Source organism: Protopterus annectens, chromosome 7.part0, assembly GCF_019279795.1.
Source record: "Protopterus annectens isolate FY-2018-M chromosome 7.part0, PAN1.0, whole genome shotgun sequence".
Lineage (NCBI taxonomy): Eukaryota > Metazoa > Chordata > Ceratodontiformes > Protopteridae > Protopterus > Protopterus annectens.
This window is the reverse complement of record NC_056739.1, coordinates 1,776,511,049-1,776,533,579: the sequence shown is the minus strand read 5'-3', so window position 1 is coordinate 1,776,533,579 and position 22,531 is coordinate 1,776,511,049. Positions and strand designations below refer to the sequence as shown.

Here is a 22,531-nt window from a genome sequence, read left to right as displayed (position 1 = left end):
TTCAACAGGCACTCCCTTTGTCAAAAATGGCATGTCCACTGGGGCAGACATGAATTTATTGGGCTTATGAGGAACAGGTTCCATGGCCTCTGGTGACTCCCACGCCTTACGAGAGATCAGTTCCATGAGCTCATCATAAGTCGGAGACACCCAAGAAGTTGAAGGTTGAGACACAAAAGCCGTCAAGAGCACGGACTCATCCTCAGTAGGGGTCTTGGACTGTCAATCGCCCCTCTGACTAAGGATCTTTAGTATCTCTGCAAAGGAGATGTCCTCAGAGGGGGATTGAAGGGACCCTTCTGACTCATCCAAGTCTGTGTCAGATGTCAAAGACTCCTGCGGGGAGTCTAAGTGCCTCCTCTTGCACAATCTCTTCCTGGGCACCTCCTCAGTGGGGGGATCTGGGGAGGTCTCAGAAGAGCTGGGGACACCCTTTGGGGGTACTTGAGGCTCGGGGTCTCTACGCTTGGGGGGACCGGTAGACAAAGAAGCAGACACAGGAGCTTGTGGGGAGAGGGAAGGCTGAACCGATGCTGATGTTGTCTTTGGAGACAAAACTCTCCTCATAGCATCGAAGGCACCATGGCTCCGACGGGAAGGAGTGGACAGACCAGAGAGTACCGTCCAATCCTCCCACACCAAAACCCTGGGCTCCGAGCCCGAGGTAGGAGCCGAGCTCATCCGAGCCGAATCCCCGTGAGGATTAGTCGGCACCGACAAATCAGTTCGACTATCCTCCCTGGACCCGATGGGAGAGCGTCGGCTCATAGAGTCCTCGGTGGGTGCCGAGGACATCCGAGTAGATGGAGCCGATAACACCAGTGCGGGTATCGGTTCCAAGGGTTCGACAATCATCGGTTCAGTATCCTTCAGCTCTGAGAGTCCAGTACGGCTTGGAAGAGGAGTAGACAAATCCGGTTCCATGGTCTTCGGCACCGACGAGCTGGTCGGGGCCGACAACAATTTGTCAAGTCCTGGTGCATGTAAAAGCTTCTGCACTAGCCGATCCATGTCCAAATCCAAAAGGCTGGCTGAGGACTTAGCTGAATGCACTGAAGGTGTTGACTGGAGCAGAGGAGAAGAGGGAATTTCGGAGACCGGCTCCAATACTTAGAGCTGGCTCCAAATCAAAGGTACACTCGGTTCTGAGGTCTGTGGAACTGATGACCCTCCCTCTGAAGATTTCACCTTTTTTGTCACTTTATCTGTAGACCTTGTGGATTTAGAGGATTTGGAGGACGTGCTAGTACCCTCATGGCTACTCAACACCTCAGAAAAGGAATGCTGTAATAATCTCCTGTCTATAAGCGTACTCCTTCTCTCCAAGAGGACTGTTGAAGAAAAGGAATGGCAAATGCTGCAAGTGTCTTGGAGGTGTTTAGCCCCAGACAGTAGACACATTGAATGCGTCAGTCAGTGACAGACATTTTCTGCCCACAATCTGGGCATTTTTTGAATCCTGATTTAAGATGGGATTTCTCCTTTTCATCCAACATAGTTAAATAAAACAAAACAGTAAACTGCAAAGTAAGACAGTAAAGTCCTTACTTACTTTGTAAAGACCCACAAAATAACTAAGCCCAATCCGGGCAGTTTCTATAACAAATAATTATAGATTACAAATATAGGGCTAAAGAGGTCCACAGAGAAAACCCTATTAGAAAAAAAACTAATAAGTGTAAATAAGGCTAAAGGCCCACGCAAACCAACTAAGCCAACAGGTACTATCTATCTAAAACTATAGATTCTATTATCAAATTATCTAATACTAACACACAACTATCTTAGAAAAAGAAACATTTTTTTTATAAACTTGCTGTTTTTTTCCCCACAAATGGTCCGAGCTAGATGGATCACCGAGATCTCTCTTGCCGCAGCAAACTAGATCTGAGGTAATTCCAGCAGTGCATTATGGGATAAGGGGTTGGCCTCGAGCTACTGGCAAACCTTGAGCTTTGCTATCGGCCGTGTCGGAGCCGAGGATCAGCTCCAAACCCATCAGTGAGAATAAACGGCGATATTTAACAACTTCACATTGCAAATTACTCTGTAGAGTGTTGACATAAATCACTTTACTGATGATGTTTTTGACAGTGACTTTAAGTTTTTTTTTGTCAGATACATCTCTCATCATTTCTTAGTGTGGTGATATATCTGTATTATATATTTAATCACACACACATTAAAATTTTCCAAAATTATGATTTTTCATGGAGATATATTGAGTACTTCCCAAAAATGAGTACGTAAAGTGACATCCATCCCCACTGTTCTCATATATTTAGCTAACCTTTTCTGCTTGTCATAAGCCTGCTGTCCTTCTCCTAAGGCTTCTCTACTCCTATGTCACTCAGTTCATGCTATATAGCATGTAGTGGTAATAATGACAACAAGCCAAAAACATGACCATTAAAGTGTCATTACAAAACTAAAATGCTAGTTGCATGTTCATCTCTGCTTGTATTCATCCCATCCATCCAAATACTCTTATCTATTAGGTTGATGGATGGTGTCTGCAGACTGACTTGACTGTGCTGATGGATAATACTGACATTGTTTCTTAATTCAATAGTTTATCAGCGCTCATGTACTGTAGAATGTTTTAAAACCCTCTGTAGGATTCCATTAGGGACATGTTCAGGTGATGATGGATTAAATCTTCATCTAATGTCATGTGCAAACTATCCTTACTATGACAAAGCACAGAGCACACACTTTTCAGGATACGTGGCCAGATCCATAGAGTTAGCACTTCTGCTGAGTCAGAAATAATCAATTCAAAACATGTACCACCCCTTGTCATTTCTAGAAAGCTGTACACATGATTAAATTGTGATTTACACTAAACACAGAAAGTGTGATAAGAGACTTAGGGACACAGGTGGACAGTGGTCTCACCTTCGATAACCACATCGCCACAACAGTCAGGAAATCCTTCTATGTGGCACACTTCATCACGAAGGGCTTTTCATCCAGAAAAAAGGAGGTCATTGTCACACTGTACTTATCCCTCATTAGACCCATTATAGAATACAACGCCCCATTTGGTATGTACCTCTCAAGACATCTGCAACAACTGGAAAGGCCTCAGAAATACCTCACTAAAAGAATCACAGGCCTAAAGCAGATGCCCTACGCTGACCGCCTTAAAAAACTCCAGCTATACTCTGTCGCATATCGTCTACTCAGAGGCGATCTCTGCTTAACATACAAGGCCATGTCAAACCCAGAGCTGTTGGACATGCTACACTTAAAGAAATCCCAATCCCTCAGAGCTACACGCTCCAGGGATCTAAACCTTGTCATCACAATAAACAAAACATGCTGGAGGGATAGGTTCCTGACCCAGAGACTCCCCAGACTCGGGAATAGATTGCCCATACATGTCAAGCAGAGTGCCTCTTTGGACCTCTTCAAGAGGAACCTTGACGTTTGGATGGGAGAAAGGAAAGTCACCCCAGGGATCACGTCAGTCGCCCTGCTAGACAGGGGTCCAGGAAAGTAAATAATGTGGGAAGAAATAGCCAGGGAATTGTTATGGCTAGGCTTGTATAGGCCCTAGGGCTGATAGCCTAGTACCAACCTATGAACCTATGAATTTGCAGTGTGGCCTGCAAAACAGCTAATAGTTATACAACTGTATAGATGTAGGCATTAATGATAAAAATTGTGGAAGACACATACTTTATTGTAGTCATTGCTTGTCACATTTGCAGTTATTATCACATTTACTTAGGTAATGCCATCCTGACACCATCTGTAAAAAATTTAATTAGCTGGATTTGAACCCTGTGTTACCTGTGCTCTGACCATGAGTTCACTGCTCTTACACCTGCTGCCACAGGGGAAAGCTAGGCAGCAGGTGTATTTTCACACTCAGCATGGTCCAGACTGCTGACGGCCATGCATCACCGCTTAGCCTGCTTGCACAAAAGAAGGCAAACTAGTAGACATATTACTATTTTTCACTGGAGCAGACAACTGTGATTGCTTGTCACTTAACGCCACACAAACTGGGAAGACAACAGCAACAGTTCTTAATGCCATAATCATTATGACACAACATTTCCAATATAAACTACAGTATGAACAGCAAGCATATCTGTCAGCTATTTCTCACATGGCATATATTCACAACTACTACTTCTCAAGATTAAGTTTTATTCATTAAATGTGAATTTCGCATGTGCAAACACTTTGCCTTCGTTCATGCAAATCAATTTCTCAGCAGTGTGCTATGCAAAGAGGTGTTTGGCATGTATTGCTATGGTTACTGCCCAGTTCCCATCAAAAGGTATTTTAAAACACAACAGAAGGAAGGGACTTGTTATTCATTACACCTATTTATTCAGGCTCATGGTTGCCCTGCACCAATGCACTGCAAAATGATATCACAGAAATAGGTCTAACATCAACTACAATTCAGAAATAAAGAGCACAACTGCATTGTTACATTTGTTAAAGCTTTATACTGACACTAGACACAGAGACTGTCTGATAAATGTATTACTGAAGACATTAATTCATCAGAATATGAACATTCACACATCAACACTTGCATTTATGCCATTTCCAAACTCTGTGTGTGTGTGTGTGTGTGTGTGTGTGTGTGTGTGTGTGTGTGTGTGTGTGTGTGTGTGTGTGTGTTATGTCCACAACATATCGAGAAACAGGTACACATATGTCTCAGTTCTACAACATGCATTCATTACAGTTTACTGCATATAGGTTAAGAAGCTGTCTTTTAAAGTATTTTTGCATATTACAAGCAAAAAAGCAAATCCAAAGTCCAGACGTTGCACACAAGTCTCTAACAGTATACAGTACGTTACCTGCAACATAATGATGATGTCATCCTCTATAAAGAACACTATGACAAGGAAAAAAAATCAGCCTTCTGTGATGGCGTGAATGTTAAGTACTGTGTTCTACAGTCGGGGTAAATAGGTATGGAATCAAATTGCACAATAGAAAACTTGTGTGAGTGCCTGTATGTCTAACTGTGTGTATGAATAGTCAGAAGAGCATATGGGTCTGTGTCCTAGTGTAATCACTCAAGTCACCATGAGAACAAAGTTTTACAGTCATACATGACTATACAGCAATTAAACATAGCCATACTAACATCATCTTTACAACATACACTGATGATGTCATCTGCTATAAAGAGGTATCTTGTGCCATGGTGCCAGTGTTAAGTACTGTGCTCTCTAGCTAGTGTAGACAGCTAGGTAGGGCTTCTATTCTCACTGCAGTCAGTGTGTGTGTGTGTGTGTGTGTGTGTGTGTGTGTGTGTGTGTGTGTGAGTGTGAGTGTGAGTGTGTGTGTGTGTGTGTGTGTGTGTGTGTGTGTGTGTGTGTGTGTGTGTGTGTGTGTGTGTGTGTGTGTGTGTGTATATGTGTTCATTCTAGTATAAGTCTGGAAACAATTTTAAAACCACATGTGACACTACAGCTATGTCACACACTTCTGCCCACTTCTTATTAAAATACACTTATGATGTGATCCCATCTAAAGTTCACTCTGGCAGTATTGCCCTCAGACATCTGTATTGGTATGAGCATTAACTACTGTGTTCTTTAGCTTGTGTAATTAGATAGATTGTGGTTCTAATCTCACAGCAGTCAGTGTGTGTGTGTGTGTGTGTGTGTGTGTGTGTGTGTGTGTGTGTGTGTGTGTGTGTGTGTGTGTGTTCATTTAAATACAAGCGGGTTGACAATCTTACACCAAACTGTGAATCTACATCCATGTAATACACTTCTTTCATCATCATCATCTTAGCATACACTGATGCTGTAATCATCTGTGACAGTATAAAGTCAGAGATCTATGGTGGTGCTACTGTCGCGTTATATGGAATCCAGTTTGTATACCCCCACAGGCCTAACGTTCAAATCTGACCTCATTCAACTGCTGTGTGTGTGTGTGTGATTGGTGGTATATTACTGACAGTATATTATCTTTTGAATCTGTCTTCATTTGAATCCCACTCAAGAGAAGCTTTACCATAGCCTCATTAATCCATGTTCCCCAAATTCCCTCTACAAGCATAACAATGCTTTCTGCAGAACACTTCTCAAAGATGCTTTCATACATCGTGAAGCACAGCCCGTCTGTGACCCTCTTCAGGCCATTTGCACACCACTGGATGTGTGATTACTAATTCTGTCATGGGGTTGTGCACATACCCCATATGGGCAGACACAATATTTAATACATTCAAACACATACACACATATGTACTTACCCCTACTATCTTACATCAAATAGCTATACTGATTTTGGTTTACACCCTAGAATAATGGCTATGATGTTATGTGATGTTGACAGATATTCTACTTATGTTCTATGGCCTACAAAGACTGTTTATGTCAATGTTGCGGTCATCCACATATGCTGTGTTGAGCTGTGGATGTACGTTAGCTTTACAACAGTGTATTCCTATTTGAAATTTGATGTAATGTATTGATGGCCACTGCTGCCATTTAATTACATGTTCCTTCCATAACAGTTATAGTAATATGCCACATGAGAACTGCTCCTATGGAATGATACTATGTATACTGTTGCCTTAATAAGGCACATGTTCTGGTACTGGAGTATATTAACATTCCACACATTTCTCATTCAACCATCACAGTGAGACTTGCAGTATGGCACATGTGTGCATGTGTATAACTACCATCATGAAATGCTATGTGATATACAGCAATATTATATCATACTAATTACATGGGGATATATGCCTTATTTCATCCACATATTGTCATGCTGGTATATACACAAACATATAACCAGTTCAGATTCACTTGCATCTGTATGAATTCAGTGAATGCCCAATTGTGTTGCTATTCACCCACCAAACATACTCAAAACAACTCTCACTTTAACATCACAGCAAAAGACAACACCACTATATACCCAACTGAACACACCAAATTGCTAGGAGTGGAAATAGACAATAAACTAAAATTTGACATTCACATATCCATGACCATAAAAAAAGTCCACAAAAAACTAGGAGCATTATACAGAAATAAACAATTTCTCACCAAAGCAGCAAAGATTTCAATAGCAAATTCCCACCTTATCTCCACCCTACTTTATGCCTCTCCAGAATATACCAACCTAAGGCAATGTGATCTAAACAAGCTAGAGACCTGCTACAACAAAATCGCCAAATTCGCCACAGGGGCATCCTACCGTAGTCACCACGGTCTCTCACTTGCTAAACTGGGCTGGCTTGAACTCCCTCACCTCCTTCAGTAGTATCAACTCTCACTCGCCCACAAACTAATAAACCATCCACTAAATGTCCCATCCCTCCAGAATCTACTCCAACCCTATTGCACCACCAGACCACTAAGATCCAGCAACAAAAATCACTTGCAGATCACTAAAGCCAATAACTCTGCTGGTGAAGCCCTATTCTCTTGCGCCATAGCCAAATTATGGAACTCACTCCCACCCAAAATTACCTCCGTACCATCATGCACCAACTTCAAAACTTTATTAAAAGCGCACCTAAAAACATGCTGGCTATGCCCTTGCAACTCCCACTCTAATATCATCCACCCCATCCAACTACTACCTTTCTTTCACCTCCACTAACTACCTTGATGATAGCAAGCTCAGATGCTCATAAGCCTAGTACTTATTATACAGCAGGAACTTCTCATTGTTACATTTGTTAATGCCTGTTATGTACTTCACAGATAAAGATTCTAGTTGTCTACTGATGTACTATGTTCTTCATCTGTAAACATGTTGTAAGTAATTTCTATGTTAAATTGTTAATCGCTATGTAATCCAATGTAACTACTGTCTGTTTATTTTACTGTGGAGCTTTTCTCCCCGGGCCTCTGCTGAAAATGGACCCACGACCAGTCGGACACTCCCGGTCAACAAATTTAAATAAATAAATAAATAAATATTCACAACATTATTCAGATGTTAGCAGCAGCATTGTGTGACTGTCAGCATTTGTGTCATTATCTGTTTTGCATGAAACACATCCACCTCATGTGCACTGTGCCCACATATGGTACCAAAGCCTTTAAACACACCCTTCCAATGATAAACATATAGTCATATGATCTGCAAGTAAAAATAACGTGAGGTAGGTAAAGCTGTACAACTGTGTTAACAGTTCTATTGTGTGTCATGTGATGGCATACCCAAGGTTGTATTTGGAGGTGCTCACAGAAATTTTTTTTTGTTAAGTAATTACAAATTCTTATGGGGAATACACAGCTCTATGGATGGTACCACCAATATTCACCCAGAAGCAATGGACAACCTGCTAGCTGACAGATCTGGACCAAAATTCAACCCCATCTCCAGCCCTTGTCACCCAAAGTATACATGCAAACGTTACTCAACATATTTTCTCAGGAAACAGCTCATCTGTGTGCTCTCTAAGGCTAAAAGCATGGCATCAATGAGCCCTGACAACATCCCACGTTGCATTATCAATAAATTAAACATGATCTAGTAGACACAGTTGGATCCCTACTTAACCACAGCCTCCATACAGACTATTCTCAGGCACAATGGTGAACAGCAACAGTCATTTGTCTGAACAAGGGGAGACCATCACCCAACACAGGTAAATATGGACCCACAAGACTGACCAGCCTCATCTGTAAGCCAATGGAAAGAAATCATCATGGACCTTATCAACAGGAATACTGTTACTCTCCTGACTGTGTAACCAAATCATTTTTGATTTTTTTAAGGCTAGATCATGTCTGTTAAATCTGGTAGACTTCATTGAGAAGTTCACCAAGGCCATGAATGAGGGAAACAATGTCCATACCTCATAACTTGACCTGGTCAAGGCATTGGACACATTTCCACACTCAGGCATTACAGAGCAACTGTCCCAACTGGTCATAAACCAGTAAATCACCAAGTGGGTAGCCCAACAGATCACCACCAGGACACACTGTCAAAGTGTTTAAATTAACTTCTAGCAAGAGACCAGTGACCTGTGCATTAACACAGAGTTCTGTACTAAGTCATTTCTTGTCTGGTATGTAATTTACAGCAGTCGAGACAAAGTTAGACAGCAGCCAACTTTATGGATGAGTGAAAATTGTGTACAATCTGGGAATCCAGTAACAGTACTGACATACTGCAGAAAGTATTAACACACATAAATGAATGGTGCCAGGGTCTTGGAGGCACACAATGTCCAAAAACCATAACTAATTTTTTTTCTAAATCAGATACTCAACATAATTACAATATAGACAGAACATACAAATGGGTACACACAGTGGTACATTATCTGCCTATTCATGTAGACAGTAATTGTAAGTTGAACACATGTGCAACAGCCGGAGCAACACCAGAGATTTTTGGCCAAGGAGGATACATGGTGTACTAGACAAGTCCTATGTGGAAAGACTGAAACCCATAACACTGTATATTGTCCCCTACAGACTAATAAGGGCCAATTTGTGTCAAGCCTAAAGGTTAGTCTCCAATCTGGCCCTGATATAAATGTCACACAATGGTGAAGCAAACTGCTCAAAAGTCACTCTTTCAAAAGATGATAACCTAGCCTCTGACATAATAAATCATGTTGGAAGCTTCTCATTCACGTAAAGCAAAGGCCATTCCTGAATGTATTCAAGTGCACCCTACACCAACTGATGGTTAATGTTAATTTTAATCCTGGTGCTGGGCCCATGTCCCTCATGGGCAGAGGCAGTTTGTCTTAGATAACATAGCATAGGCTCATAACTGTGTGAACTTTGTTCACATAGATATTCAAAAGTGTGAAATGTGTTAAATATAGCTAGGCTTTTATGTCATCCTGGAACATTAACCTAGTTCTATCGTACCCAACTGATATGTTAGCACAACTCCTCTCTAGGCACCCTGTTATATGCTTTCTCTAAGTTTACAAAAACACAATGCAACTCCTTCCGACATTCTCTGTACTTCTCCATCAACACTCTCAGAGCAAATAATCACATCTGTAGTGCACTTTCCTGGCATGAAACCATACTGCTGATCACTAATCATCACGTCCCTTATTAACCTTGCTTCCACTACCCTTCCCATAACTTCATGCTGTGACTGATCAATTTAATCCCTCTGTAGTTACTACAGCTCTGCACATCACCCTTATTCTTAAAAATCAGTACCAAAACACTTTCTCTCCATTCCTCAGGCATCCTCTCACTTTCCAAGATTTAATTAAACAATCTGGTTAAAAACTCCACTGCCATTTCACCTAAACACCTCCATGCTTCCACAGGTATGTCATCTGGGCCAACAGCCTTTTCATTCTTCATTCTCTTCATAGCTGTCCTTACTTCCTCCTTGCTAATCCATTGTACTTCATGATTCACTATCCCTACATCATCCAACCTTCCTCCCTCTCATTCTCTTCATTCATCAACCCCTCAAAGTACTCTTTCCATCTCCTCAACACACTCTCCTCACTTGTGAGTATGTTTCCCTCATTATCCTTTACCTGCTGCACATCTTTCCTAGCTCGGTCCCTCTGGCTAGCCAATCGGTACAGGTCCTTTTCTCCCTCCTTAGTGTCCAACCTTTCATACAACTCTTCATATGCCTTATCCTTCGCCACCTTTCTCTTTGCCATGCACCTCATCTCCTTATACTCCTGTCTACTTTCTTCATCTCTCTGCCAATCCCATTCTTCTTTGCCAACCTCATTCTCTGTATACTCTCCTGTACTTCCTCATTCCACCACCATGTCTCCCTGTCGTCCTTCCTCTGTCCAGATGTGATACCAAGCACTAAAATTCCCAAATGTTATAAGAAACAGAAGCAACTTGGCAACCCTAACCAAGCACCTTTCTAGCAGTCTCCCTTACTAGCTCTGCTGTAGTTACCCAGCTATTTGGTAACTCTTCACTGAAAATTATACTTTATACCGGGGGTTTTTGGCATAAGAATGGGGTGAATTGCATCCTATATCTTTAAAATGTTTATAAGTCTAGCTTGTTCATTATGCTGTGTAAGAATTTGCAGCTAGTATCCAACTCAAACTAGACAACTATTCACCCTTTCTTATCCCTTGCAGTGAGTTTTCCATAAGCCTATAAAATGTACAAAGATTCCCATGCATATTGCTCCACTGCTACATTAATTATAAACATTTAAACAATTTAACATGTTCAGCTTTTATAACAAGGTCTAACAGACAGAAGCTACAACAGTGTTTCTCTGTATCTATTCCTAAGCTGCATGAGTACATGTTTGAGCAACTTTTCCATAACTGAAATTGCCCACTATTATCTGTAATGTGGCTGAGACAAGAATGCCTAATAAGAGGCAAAAATCATCTGCAGGGCAATGCTGAGAAGATAACTGAGAAGGTAAAGGAACAAACAAATGAAAAATAAACATAATAAATGGAGCAAAATCAAACATACCCATGTCATCAATTGTAGCAAGTAGGTATAGCTGCTTTCCAGAGTGAGTTATGAAGATAGAAGTAATAACTACATTTTTTGCTTCCCATGTGCAAACTAAAGAATAAGTTGATGCACTGAATGCTGCAATTCCACTGGGCAAGCCAGCAAAGATGTACCGTCCATCTTGGGATGTTGTAACACAGTTTGCCCTCTCTCGAAGCTGCAAGGCAACAATAAGGACAGAAAAGACAAAGGAAAATTAAATGAACTTGCATCCAATGAAATGAAGGCCCTAACAAAAGCAGAAAGCTACCCTAAATGGAATAGTATTACTCTTCAATGAAAATTACAAGCAAAATAATTCATAATTCATTGACAAAACTGATACTACAGATTCTTATAAATAAGGGGTAGTTTGCTCTATGCATTAAAGAATTCTACTGTGGGATTAGAAAATTCAGACAAGGATATATTAGCTGCTCACTGTGCCACCTTCAATCCACAGAACTACTGGAATGACAAATAGATTATTTTATAAAAACTGAAATTATCTGAAATTATCCACCAATGACATGCCACCCAACCAATTTATATTTATTCTGTTTCCATGCAACAAACAGCTTAAAATACCTCACTTTTGTCCACACTACTGATATTCCACTATTAAATCTTACATTGTTTTCAATCTCTGTACTTCTCATACAGTGTACTCCTAAACTGTAAATTTGCAATTCTTTTTCTTATTTTGATGTATGTGGCGGAGCTTTTTTCCCCAGGATTCTGCTGAAAATGGTCCAACAGCCCAGTCGGACATTCCCAGTAAACAAATGTAAAATAAAATAAAATAAAAATAAATTGTAATGTAAACAGTTAAAAGTCCACCTCTGCATTTAGCATTGGGCTAGTAATCTTCAAAAACTTTTCATAGTCAACACTGACTTCCAGTTAATGTCTATTATGAAAGAAAATGGGCAATAAAGTACTGTTGTATACGTGCTACTTACTTGTACCAGTATACACTCAAATTCCTCACTGCCTCAGTGACATTTGAGGTCATCTGCCATGGTAACCCAGTACTGGCCAGCTTCCAAAGGCTGAAACTCCTCTCCCACTCTCTTCCTGAGACAGCTTGCTGGCTGAGCTTATTCTGAGAGGGAAGCTTTCAGCTGTCACAGGAAGTGAGTGTTCAGGCTTTTTTGCTTACCTGAAGCCAGAAGCATCTAGCAAGAGTAAATTCAAAGCCAATCACAATACCATATTAAAAACAAATCCAACAACAACCAAATCAAAAAAGTTGAAACTCTTCTCAACTATGAACATTCTGGAGGATAGCAGGTGATTTCTGGCCACAAAGGCAGTGAAGAATTTGAATGTCCACTGTTACAGGTAAGTAGAACTTAAGAAACTGTGATATATTTATCATTCACACTGCCTCTGTGGCATTTCGGATAGATTCCCAAAGCTTAGCCTACCTGGGAGTTGGAGGGATGAGGATACAGAAGCCCCTGGAGAATGGTCCTATCAAAGCCTGCTGTGATCCTTGAAGAATTCAACTTGTAGTTTTTTGTGAACCATAAACACAGGACCAAGGCCGCTGCATCTAGAATGCTTCTAGGAGTCCACCCCTTTCCTATATGTCATCAAAGAGGATTAACCTTAAGCTTGCCTGGAACAGTTTTACCATGGTTGCAGTAACAGAAAAACAATAGTATAGGAATGCCATCACACAATAGTTTGTTTAGAGACAAACTGAGCTTTATTTGACCCTGTATAGGAGACAAAACAGCTATTCAGCATTACAACTGGGCTTTGTTCTGTCAAGGAAGTACCTGAGCTGCCTATGCATATCCAAGGTATACAGAATCTTTTCTTCCTTGCTTTTTGGATCAGGATATAACACTGGGAGACTGACTGCTTGATTAAATTAGGCATTCATGATGGATTAGTGCATAACACAACCCTATCCTCATAATAAATGAGATAGGATTGGCCCACCACGACAGCTTGCAGCTCACAGAGTTGCCTTGCAGAAGTAAGAGTAATGAGTAAAACAGTCTTCCAAGTAATGAACTGTGAAGTAGCCTTTGAGGCAAAGAACTAAGGTGAATTTTTCAAGAACAAAAATGAGACCCCAGGGAGGAGGAATTTGCTTTCAAAGGGGTCTCACATCCTTTCCTAAACTGTTTGACCACAAAATGAGACAATAGAGGGGGATCCTTGGGAAGACAAGCTGAAATGGCTGCAAGATGCACTTTGATAGACGCACATGACAAAAGTAGCACACAAAAATATTTCAAAGCTAGTGGGGTCTGTTATTGGCTAAGCACCACTGACAAATCCTCTTCCACTTGTAAACATAAGATTTTCTAGTTGTAGGTTTTCTTGCTTCCTTAATTACCTGCTGCATATCCTCATGGAACTAGTGCCAAAAAGGTATCAAAACAGAATTATCCAGGCTGTCAAGTTGCAATTGTTCTAAACTGGGGTGTGCCGTTCACCCGATACTGCATGAGCAGATCCAGTCTGTGAGGCAGCTTGTAGCAATTGCCCTTGGTCAATTCCATTAAAAATAGGAATCAGCTTTGCCTGGACCAAAACTGGGTTACCATGATGATCTCTGGAAATTTTGAATCCTTAGACATACAATGTGAATCACTGGAAAGGGTAGAAATGCAAACAGGGACATTCTTGACCATGGGAATAACACAGAGTCTGCCTTCCAAGTAAGGCTGCAAGGATGTCTTGAACAGAATGTTTTCAGTTGTCTGTTTTGAAAGGAGGCTAACAGATCTACTTGAGGTGTTCCCCACATTTGGATCAAGTCCTGGAAGACTTCTACATGGAGCTGCCACTTGTGAGGGTTTGTCCAGGATCTGACTGCCACTGTGTTTTGCTCTGATGGACTGTATGAGACCTGAAGAGTCAGAAAATGCTGCAGAGCCAGCTCCCAGATCATTATTGCTACCCCCTTGTATCCCCTTGCTTATTCATTTACTACATCATGGCAGTGTTGTCTGTGACCACTAAAACAAGACCCAGAGTCCATAAGTGGTGAAGAACTTATGGCATGAATCACTGCCTACATCCCTTTTATGTTTATGTATTTTGGCATGTCCTAAGGACCCCACAATCCTTGCACTTAAACTCCCATGGACACTATTCCCCACACAAAATCTAAAAAGTCTGTCTGGACAGACTGGACTGGGGTCTAAAGAGAGAAAGGGAACCGTGGGTTCAGAGACAGTTGATCCGTTTACCACCATAGTTCCTGTTTCATAAATCCCAGGACAGTACCTGGAAATCTAAGGGATAAAGGTGCTGGATCCAACAATTATTCAAGTACGACTGAATTTCTCTTGTGAGTAGTCTGGCTAGTGATATCATGAGGATCATTGCTGCCATGAGGCCTAGAATTTTGAGGAACTCCCTTGCTGAGGCTACACCTAAAAGAGAGAAAGGATTCTAAGAAAATGTCCAGATAAATCAGAACTTTGTCTTCTGGCAGGAAGGCCATCTTTTTTTTTTTTTTTTTTTTTTTTTTTACTGTGTAAATCAAACACCCCAGGAAAACAATTTATTGAGAGGGTGTGAGGAAATACTTCTGAAGGTTCAATTTGAAGCCAAGGTAGGAATGTAGGGATGTAACCTTGTCTAAGGATTCCAAGCACCCGGATGCAGAATCTGCACAAAATGGAAAGTTATCTAAATAATGAAAAATGTGGATGCCTGTGGTTCTTTAGTAGGTAGCCACTGAAACCAGATGTTTTGTAAACACACAAGGTGCAGTAGATAATCCAAAGGGTAATGCAGAAAACTGATAACATACGCCAAACACAGCAAATCTCAAAAAATTCCTGAAACTGGGAGCAATAGAAATATGATAAGCTTCCTTGAGACCTACAGTCACCATGAAACAGTGGTCTGGAAGCAATGATAGGACTGAATGTAAAGTGAGCATTTTTAATTTTGGAATTTTAAAAAAGGTGTTTAGAAAGGATACATCTAGTATGGGTCTCCAGAAGTGCTCCTTTTTTGATACCAAAAAGATTCTTCAGTAAAATCCTTTGCATTTGTGTATCAAAAGCATTGGTCCTATGACCCCTGCTTCTACAACATGATGGAGTTTGAGGGAATTTCCCTGTGACTTCTCATAGTCATTCTTTTGCAGGGGATTGATTATTTTTCAGAAAGTAACCCATCTTGTTTAGTTTTGAAGAATTAACCTCCTTCCATTTCCTTTTGCATCCCTGACTTTAGTTTGATTGGGATTTTTGTTTACTCTGCCCCTTAAAGGAAGGCAACTTATTTGAGGAAAACCTGGGTACATGAAACATCCTAGATACTCTGTTCATTACTTTTCCCATCTTATCCCATTGTTTGAAAATCTGTGTAACAAAGGGCACAAGCACTAATTCAGAGCATAAAGGTGCAATCAAAAATTTAGCTGTTAAATCATCAGAGAAGTCATAATTATGTAACTAAGCATACTATCTTAATAAAACAGAAAAAAACAGCATTTCTCAAGACTGCATCTGCACATTCAAGCACACTTCTCAAAGCATGATTCAAAAAACAAAAGTACTCACCATAAGACTAGATCTGTGTTGTCTTCTTTTCATGTGGTTCAACAAGTGGGTTTTCAGATCCATCTGTATGTTACCTCGGCGACTTATGCCAAAGCTTTCGATTCAAGAGTTTTGACTCCTCCCCTACCCACAATTCTACTCTCCTGCCTGAATTACCTCTGATCAAGTTTTAATGACTGACCATAAAAGGTCATCATGTATAAACATAAAGTACAGTTTTGTACCTACCATAAATGTAGATGTTCGAAGATCCACATTGCTGCAGTCCTTACACTTGGGTAGTCCGCTGTCCTCGGTCGGCCCGAATATCAAAGTATAAGGCTGACGTCGGTCAAGGCGCATTTGACTGACATCAGGACGTCAGGGTACAAATGCGCATGACCGACGTCATATCCTCAGTCTTTTCTTGCCCCAGATGTCAGAAGACCCTAAAATAAAGGTCAAAACCAAAAGACAGCAAACAACCAACCAACCACCCTTGCACTAACTATATGTACAATATATACAATATACACAATATGTACAACCCAACCCACACAACCGCCTCTAACTACAGAGGGGAAGGAGGGAGGGTAAATTGGACTGCAGCAATGTGGATCTTCGAACATCTACATTTATGGTAGGTACAAAACTGTACTATGTTCTTCATCTCACATTGCTGCAGTCCTTACACTTGGGTAGAATCCCAAAGCAGAGGTAAGGGAGGATGGCTAACTACAAGGAAGCAGGAGCTGCCAAAATGCCCTGCAAAACAGCAGTGGCAAAACCAGCCCTGGATTTAGAGTAAAGTGGCAGGTGATAATGCCTAGAGAAAGTATGCACTGAACTCCAAGTAGGTGCCTCCAAAATATCCTTGGTTGCCACTCCCCTCAAAAAAGCTGTTGATGTGGCAGTAGCTCTAGTGGAATGAGGCCTAATCCCAGCTGGAATCTCCTTGCCATGATGGGAATAACAGAAAGCAATGCAAAACCCAATCCACTTAGAAATAGTTTGTTTTGACACAGGCTTGCCCTGAGAACTCAAAGCAAAAGAAACAAACAACTGCTGAGACTGCCTGAACCCTTTAGTTCTGTCCAAATAATAACGCAACTGCCTGTGTACATCTAAAGTGTGCAAAATCTTTTCCCCTTTATTTTGGGGATTTGCATAAAAAGTAGGCAAATGAATAGTTTGGTTTAAAGCCACACTAGAAACCACCTTAGGCATAAAGGAAGGATTAGTACGTAATGATACCCTATCCTTATGGAAAATCAAGAAAGGCTCAACCGCCATAAGGGCCTGCAATTCAGAAACCCTTCTTGCAGAGGTAATTGCCAACAAAAAAGCAGTCTTCCATGATAAATATTTCAACTCAGAAGTAGCTGCAGGCTCAAAAGGTTGTAGAGTGAGTTTCTCCAACACAAAATTGAGATCCCAAGCAGGAGTAGGAGCTCTTCGTGGGGGTCTTATATTCTTTGCCCCTCTAAGAAACTGCTTGAACAAAGGATGAGAAAACAATGGTGGGACACAATCATAGTGAGCCGAAATTGCTGCAGCATGAACCTTAATAGAAGAGAAAGACAAACCTTTGTCCAGTAACTCAGTAAGATATTGAAGAGCCACACTCAAATTAGGCTCAGAAACATCCAAATCTTTTGCTGCACTCCAAAATAAAAATCTCTTCCATTTATCTGCGTACACTTTCCTTGTACTAGGCCTTCTAGCTTCCAAAATCACATTCAAAACTTGTTGTGGAAGTTGAGACCCTCTATGGTTCAAAACAGAATATGCCAGGCCGTTAGGTGAAGAGAGTGAAGTTTGACATTCAGCAAATGGCTGTCCTCCTGTGACAACAGGTGTGGAATCGAAGGCAAAGGCCATGGAGGCTTCCGTACCAGACTTCTCAGTAATGGGTACCAGTGCTGTCGAGGCCAATCTGGAGCTATTAAAATCATCCTTGGCTTGTCCTGTCTGACCTTTAGAAGTACCTTTGGGAGGAGAGGCAGAGGAGGAAAGGCATACACATGAAGATTGCTCCAATTGAAAGAAAGAGCATCCACTTTCCAAGCTGTGGGATGAAACCTTTTGTGCAAAACTTTGGCAGCTGATGGTTTAGTGGAGAAGCGAACAGATCTATGTCTGGAGTTCCCCATGACACTGTCAATTTCTGAAATACATGAGGATCCAATTTCCACTCGTGGGGATCCATAATTCGTCTGCTCAATACATCTGCTAAGGAGTTCTGTGCTCCTGGCAGAAACCTTGCCTGAAGATTGAGCTGTAAACTGAGAGCAGTCTCCCACAAAATCATTGCTTGCCTGCATAGAGGATAAGAATACGTTCCCCCTTGCTTGTTGATGTACCACAGGACAGTTGTGTTGTCTGTTAGAATCAACACCTGCCCTGGAAGAAGTAAATCCTTGAAAGCTATTAATGCAAACTGGACTGCTAACATCTCCTTCAGGTTGATATGTAGATGTTGTAGTCTGGCAGGCCACTTGTCTTGTATCCACTTTCCATTTAGATGAGCTCCCCAAGCTTTGTCTGAGGCATCTGTCATTAAAATCTGACTCGCCTCTGGCCGGGTCACAGAGAGTCCCTTGTTTAGGTGACATTCCTGAGCCCACCACAAAAATTCCTTTTGAATGCAAGGTATTATTTGAATGACAGTGTCTAGATCCTGGCAGTGCTGTGTCCATACATTTTGAGATACCATTGCAGCTTCCTCATATGCAGTTTGGCATTGGGAAGCACCAGAATACAAGATGCCATGAACCCTAAGGCTTGAAGGACTGTCCTTGCAGTCAGCCCGGACTGATGAGATAGCTGATGGAAGTAAAGGGATAGACTCTTTTGTTTGTCCGGGGTTAAAAAGGCCATCTGGGATGCTGTATTCAGTCTCACACCCAGAAAGCACATGTCCTGAGAGGGTACTAGACTGGACTTTATTTCGTTCACAGAATACCCCACGCATCTTAGCACTGCTATCACATATTCCAAATGATGAAGAAGCTCTTCCCTTCCTTGAGCCAGAATCAGGCAGTCGTCCAAATAAGGATAGATCTGTATTCCTTTTAGCCTGAAGAAAGCTATCACTGGAGCCAGAACTTTCGTGAACACTCTGGGCGCAGTAGATAAGCCAAAGGGCAATGCAGAGAACTGATAGTGAGAAGTCCCAGCTCGAAAACGCAGATACTTCCTGCAACTTAGTCTGATAGGAACATGAAGGTAAGCCTCCTTGAGATCCAAAGTTACCATCCAATGATCTTTGCCCAGCAGAGGTAAAAGCTGCTGTAACGTCAACATTTTGAACTTGGGAATGTCCAGATAAGTGTTGAAGGTAGATAAATCCAAAATTGGTCTCCACGTGTTCCCCTTCTTTGGTACTAGGAACAGGCGAGAATAAAATCCTAGGCCCACTTCTGGCATAGGAACCGGCTGTATGGCCCCTATTTGGAGTAACAGAGAAACTTGCTTGTGAGCCTCTATTCTTTGTTGAGGAGGAACGTCTGGCATGCCCTTGAAAGGAGGCAAGGTATGGAAATAAAACCTGTAACCGTGGTGTATGATATCCAATACCCATCTGTCTTGGGTAATTAAACTCCAATTTTCTTTGAAAAGTGCCAGCCTTCCTCCCAAAGGTGCTGCCAGACGAGAAGGCTCTGGCAGCTGAAAAGGTAGGTCATTGGGTCTGTTTACGAAAGGACTGACCCCTGCCCTCACCCGAAGACTGTGCAGGAGAACTCCCTGTTCTAGGCCTGAAAGAGCCCTGAGCTCTGCCCCTACCACGTCTAGATCTACCCCTAGACTGGGAATCATAAGAAGGATACGTCCACCCCTTAGTAGGCCAATTTCTACTAAACTTTGGAGGCTGGACCTGCAAAAAATCTTTAACAGTCTGCATAGACTTAGCCTTGTCTTCCATTTTCTTTAAAACTGCCTCAACAGGAGGACCAAACAACACGTCAGATTGTAAAGGAGCATCTAAAATCCTTGTTTTAACATGTTCAGACAAATTTTGATCCCTTAGCCAGGCGTGCCTGCGAAGAACTGACCCAGTGGCAGCCACCCTAGACGAGGCCTGTACAGCATCAAAACCACATTGCAAAGAATGCTTACCCACCTGTTCAGAAACATGTACTAAATCTTGCAACTCTTTACAATCAATACCTACTGCCAGAGCATCAACCTTAGACTTCAACTGTGAAAGGAGATAGTTTTGGTATTTCAACATGTGAAACTGGCAATTCAAAGCCCTCATAGCAAGAGTGGAAGAAGTATAAACTTTCTTTCCCCATCTATCCAAGGCCCTAGCCTCTTTGTCTGCAGGAACCGGATTCTTTACAACAGAAGCCTTAACACCTTTAGGCCCCTGGCTAACAGTTTCTGGGTCTGCCCTAGGACTCTTAAAAGATACTTATGAGCTTCAGGCACCCTGTAATACCTATCCGGCTTAACAGGAGCAGGAGGCAAAGAATCAGGATTAAGAGAAGCCTCTGAAAAAACATCTTCCACTACATCCAAAACAGGAGGTATAGCCAAAGGCCTATGCTGGGGTAAAAACAAAAATTCCCTAAGCCTTTTCCTGGAATCAGAGAAGTCTTGACCTTCCCACTTAAAATGCTCCCTCATGGAATGAAGAGTTTCTGAAAAAGAAAAATCCTCAGGAGGAGAAGCAGAAGGAGTAGAATCATCCACATCAGAATCAGAATAAGGAGAGTACTCCTGTAAGTCTTCAGCCGAAGACTCTGAAACATCTGAAGCCTGTTCAAAACCGCCCAGCTCAGGCTCCATCCTAGGTCTCTTATCAGGAGGGGGCATAGAACCCCTAATCAAAGTAATCAAATCTTCTGCCATTTTAAGCATATGCTTCTTGGGCACAGTTCCTGAAGAGCTAGGGGTAACACCAACTGAAGCTAAACCTGGCCTGCCCCTGGGAGAAGCCTTTGAAACAGAAGGAGAGGGCCTAGCCACCCTAGGAAGGGAGGGGAGTATAGTAACCTGAGAAGCCCCCTCAGCCTGACTTGCCTCCTGAGAGGCCACATCTTGCAACAATAAAGTCTCACCCTGGGAACACAAAGAAACCTCCGGTGGAGCCACCGGCTCCACCGACACCTCTAAAGAACCGGCGTCCGGTACAGACGGTTCTTCTAGCCTAGGCTTAACTGCTTTGTCCTTGCACTTCTTCGAAGAAGCGGGCGTCGGAGCATCCGACGGCATTTTATAATTGCACCGCTTCCCAAAGACTAACCTTGCACAATCCAACCTTCTCTTTATAGTGCGTTTATTAAATCTAGCACAAGAGCGACAGCCAACAACGTCGTGCTCAGGCCCTAAGCAAGGAATACACAAAGTATGATAATCTCTATGCGGTATCTGTTTCCCACAAGAAATACAATTATTGACTTTTTCGGACATCCGGTAAATCACTGAGGCAAGAAAAAACTAAAATATTCCCCAACGGGGTACTTAGCCAACTTTGAACTCGGTCTGAAACTTCGAAATCGAAAAATCTCAGAACGCCAACCGGCACTTACAATGCTGCTTCTGCATCGGACCATGCGGCAAAAAAGACTGAGGATATGACGTCGGTCATGCGCATTTGTACCCTGACGTCCTGATGTCAGTCAAATGCGCCTTGACCGACGTCAGCCTTATACTTTGATATTCGGGCCGACCGAGGACAGCGGACTACCCAAGTGTAAGGACTGCAGCAATGTGAGATGAAGAACATCATATATATATATATATATATATATATATATATATATATATATATATATGTGTGTATATGCATATATCCATATATCTAACAGGACAAAGAGAAAAAACATAAACATCAAAAAGTGTCAGCGGTATAAAAGATCAGACAGGGTCCAAAAGAGATCTGTCTAATCCCGAATATCAGAATGATCATTTGGTAGGGGGAGGATGGGAGGGGATTTGGACTAGACAAAAAGAAAACAAGATGGATCTATCATTATGGTGAGTTCATAACTTTCATATCAGATGTTGTCTTTTTTCACCTGACTCATCATGTGGGAGAGATTCTCAAGCTACCTGATGGGTTACGGAGTGGTTGCAAGGAATGGCATTCTTGAGAATGGCAGAACCACAAGATGTGTGCACCCTTGACTGTACATCTAATTTATAGTGAGATACAAAAGTGTGAGCTGATGACCAAGTTGCTGCTACACAAATGTCGCTTATAGGAACTCGTCTAGCAAAAGCTGTAGAGGCTGCCACAGCTTTTTTAGAATGTGCTTTAGGCTTTTGATTGTCGAAACATACCTAATGAATCACAGACAGAAGAAAAGCAATTAGCTAACCATCTTGAAAGACTAACTTTAGAAATAGATTGATTCAACTTTTTCTTGGAGAAGGATATGAACAATTGGTCTGATTTTCTGAAAGCACTGGTATGATGGAGGCAAAACCTGAGTTGTATATGCACATCTAATGCATATGATATATTTACCCATTTATTTCAGAAACTGGAGAAGAAAACTAGTAAATCAATTTGTTGACTTCAATTCAGTCCACTTTGAAAGAAAGGACGGGAAGGAT

The 22,531-nt window shown here is 41.7% G+C and overlaps 1 protein-coding gene across 3 annotated transcripts in view; it reads right to left on the bottom strand.

Moving 5' to 3' along the window:
• Positions 1-22,531, bottom strand: part of WDR93 (WD repeat domain 93) — a 1,423,954-nt gene that overhangs the window by 1,087,759 nt on the left and 313,664 nt on the right. For all 3 annotated transcript variants that reach the window (XM_044078311.1, XM_044078310.1, XM_044078312.1), the window contains one exon: positions 11,418-11,619. In XM_044078311.1, coding sequence (XP_043934246.1) covers positions 11,418-11,619 — 202 coding nt within the window. The remainder of the gene's footprint in view (positions 1-11,417; positions 11,620-22,531) is intronic.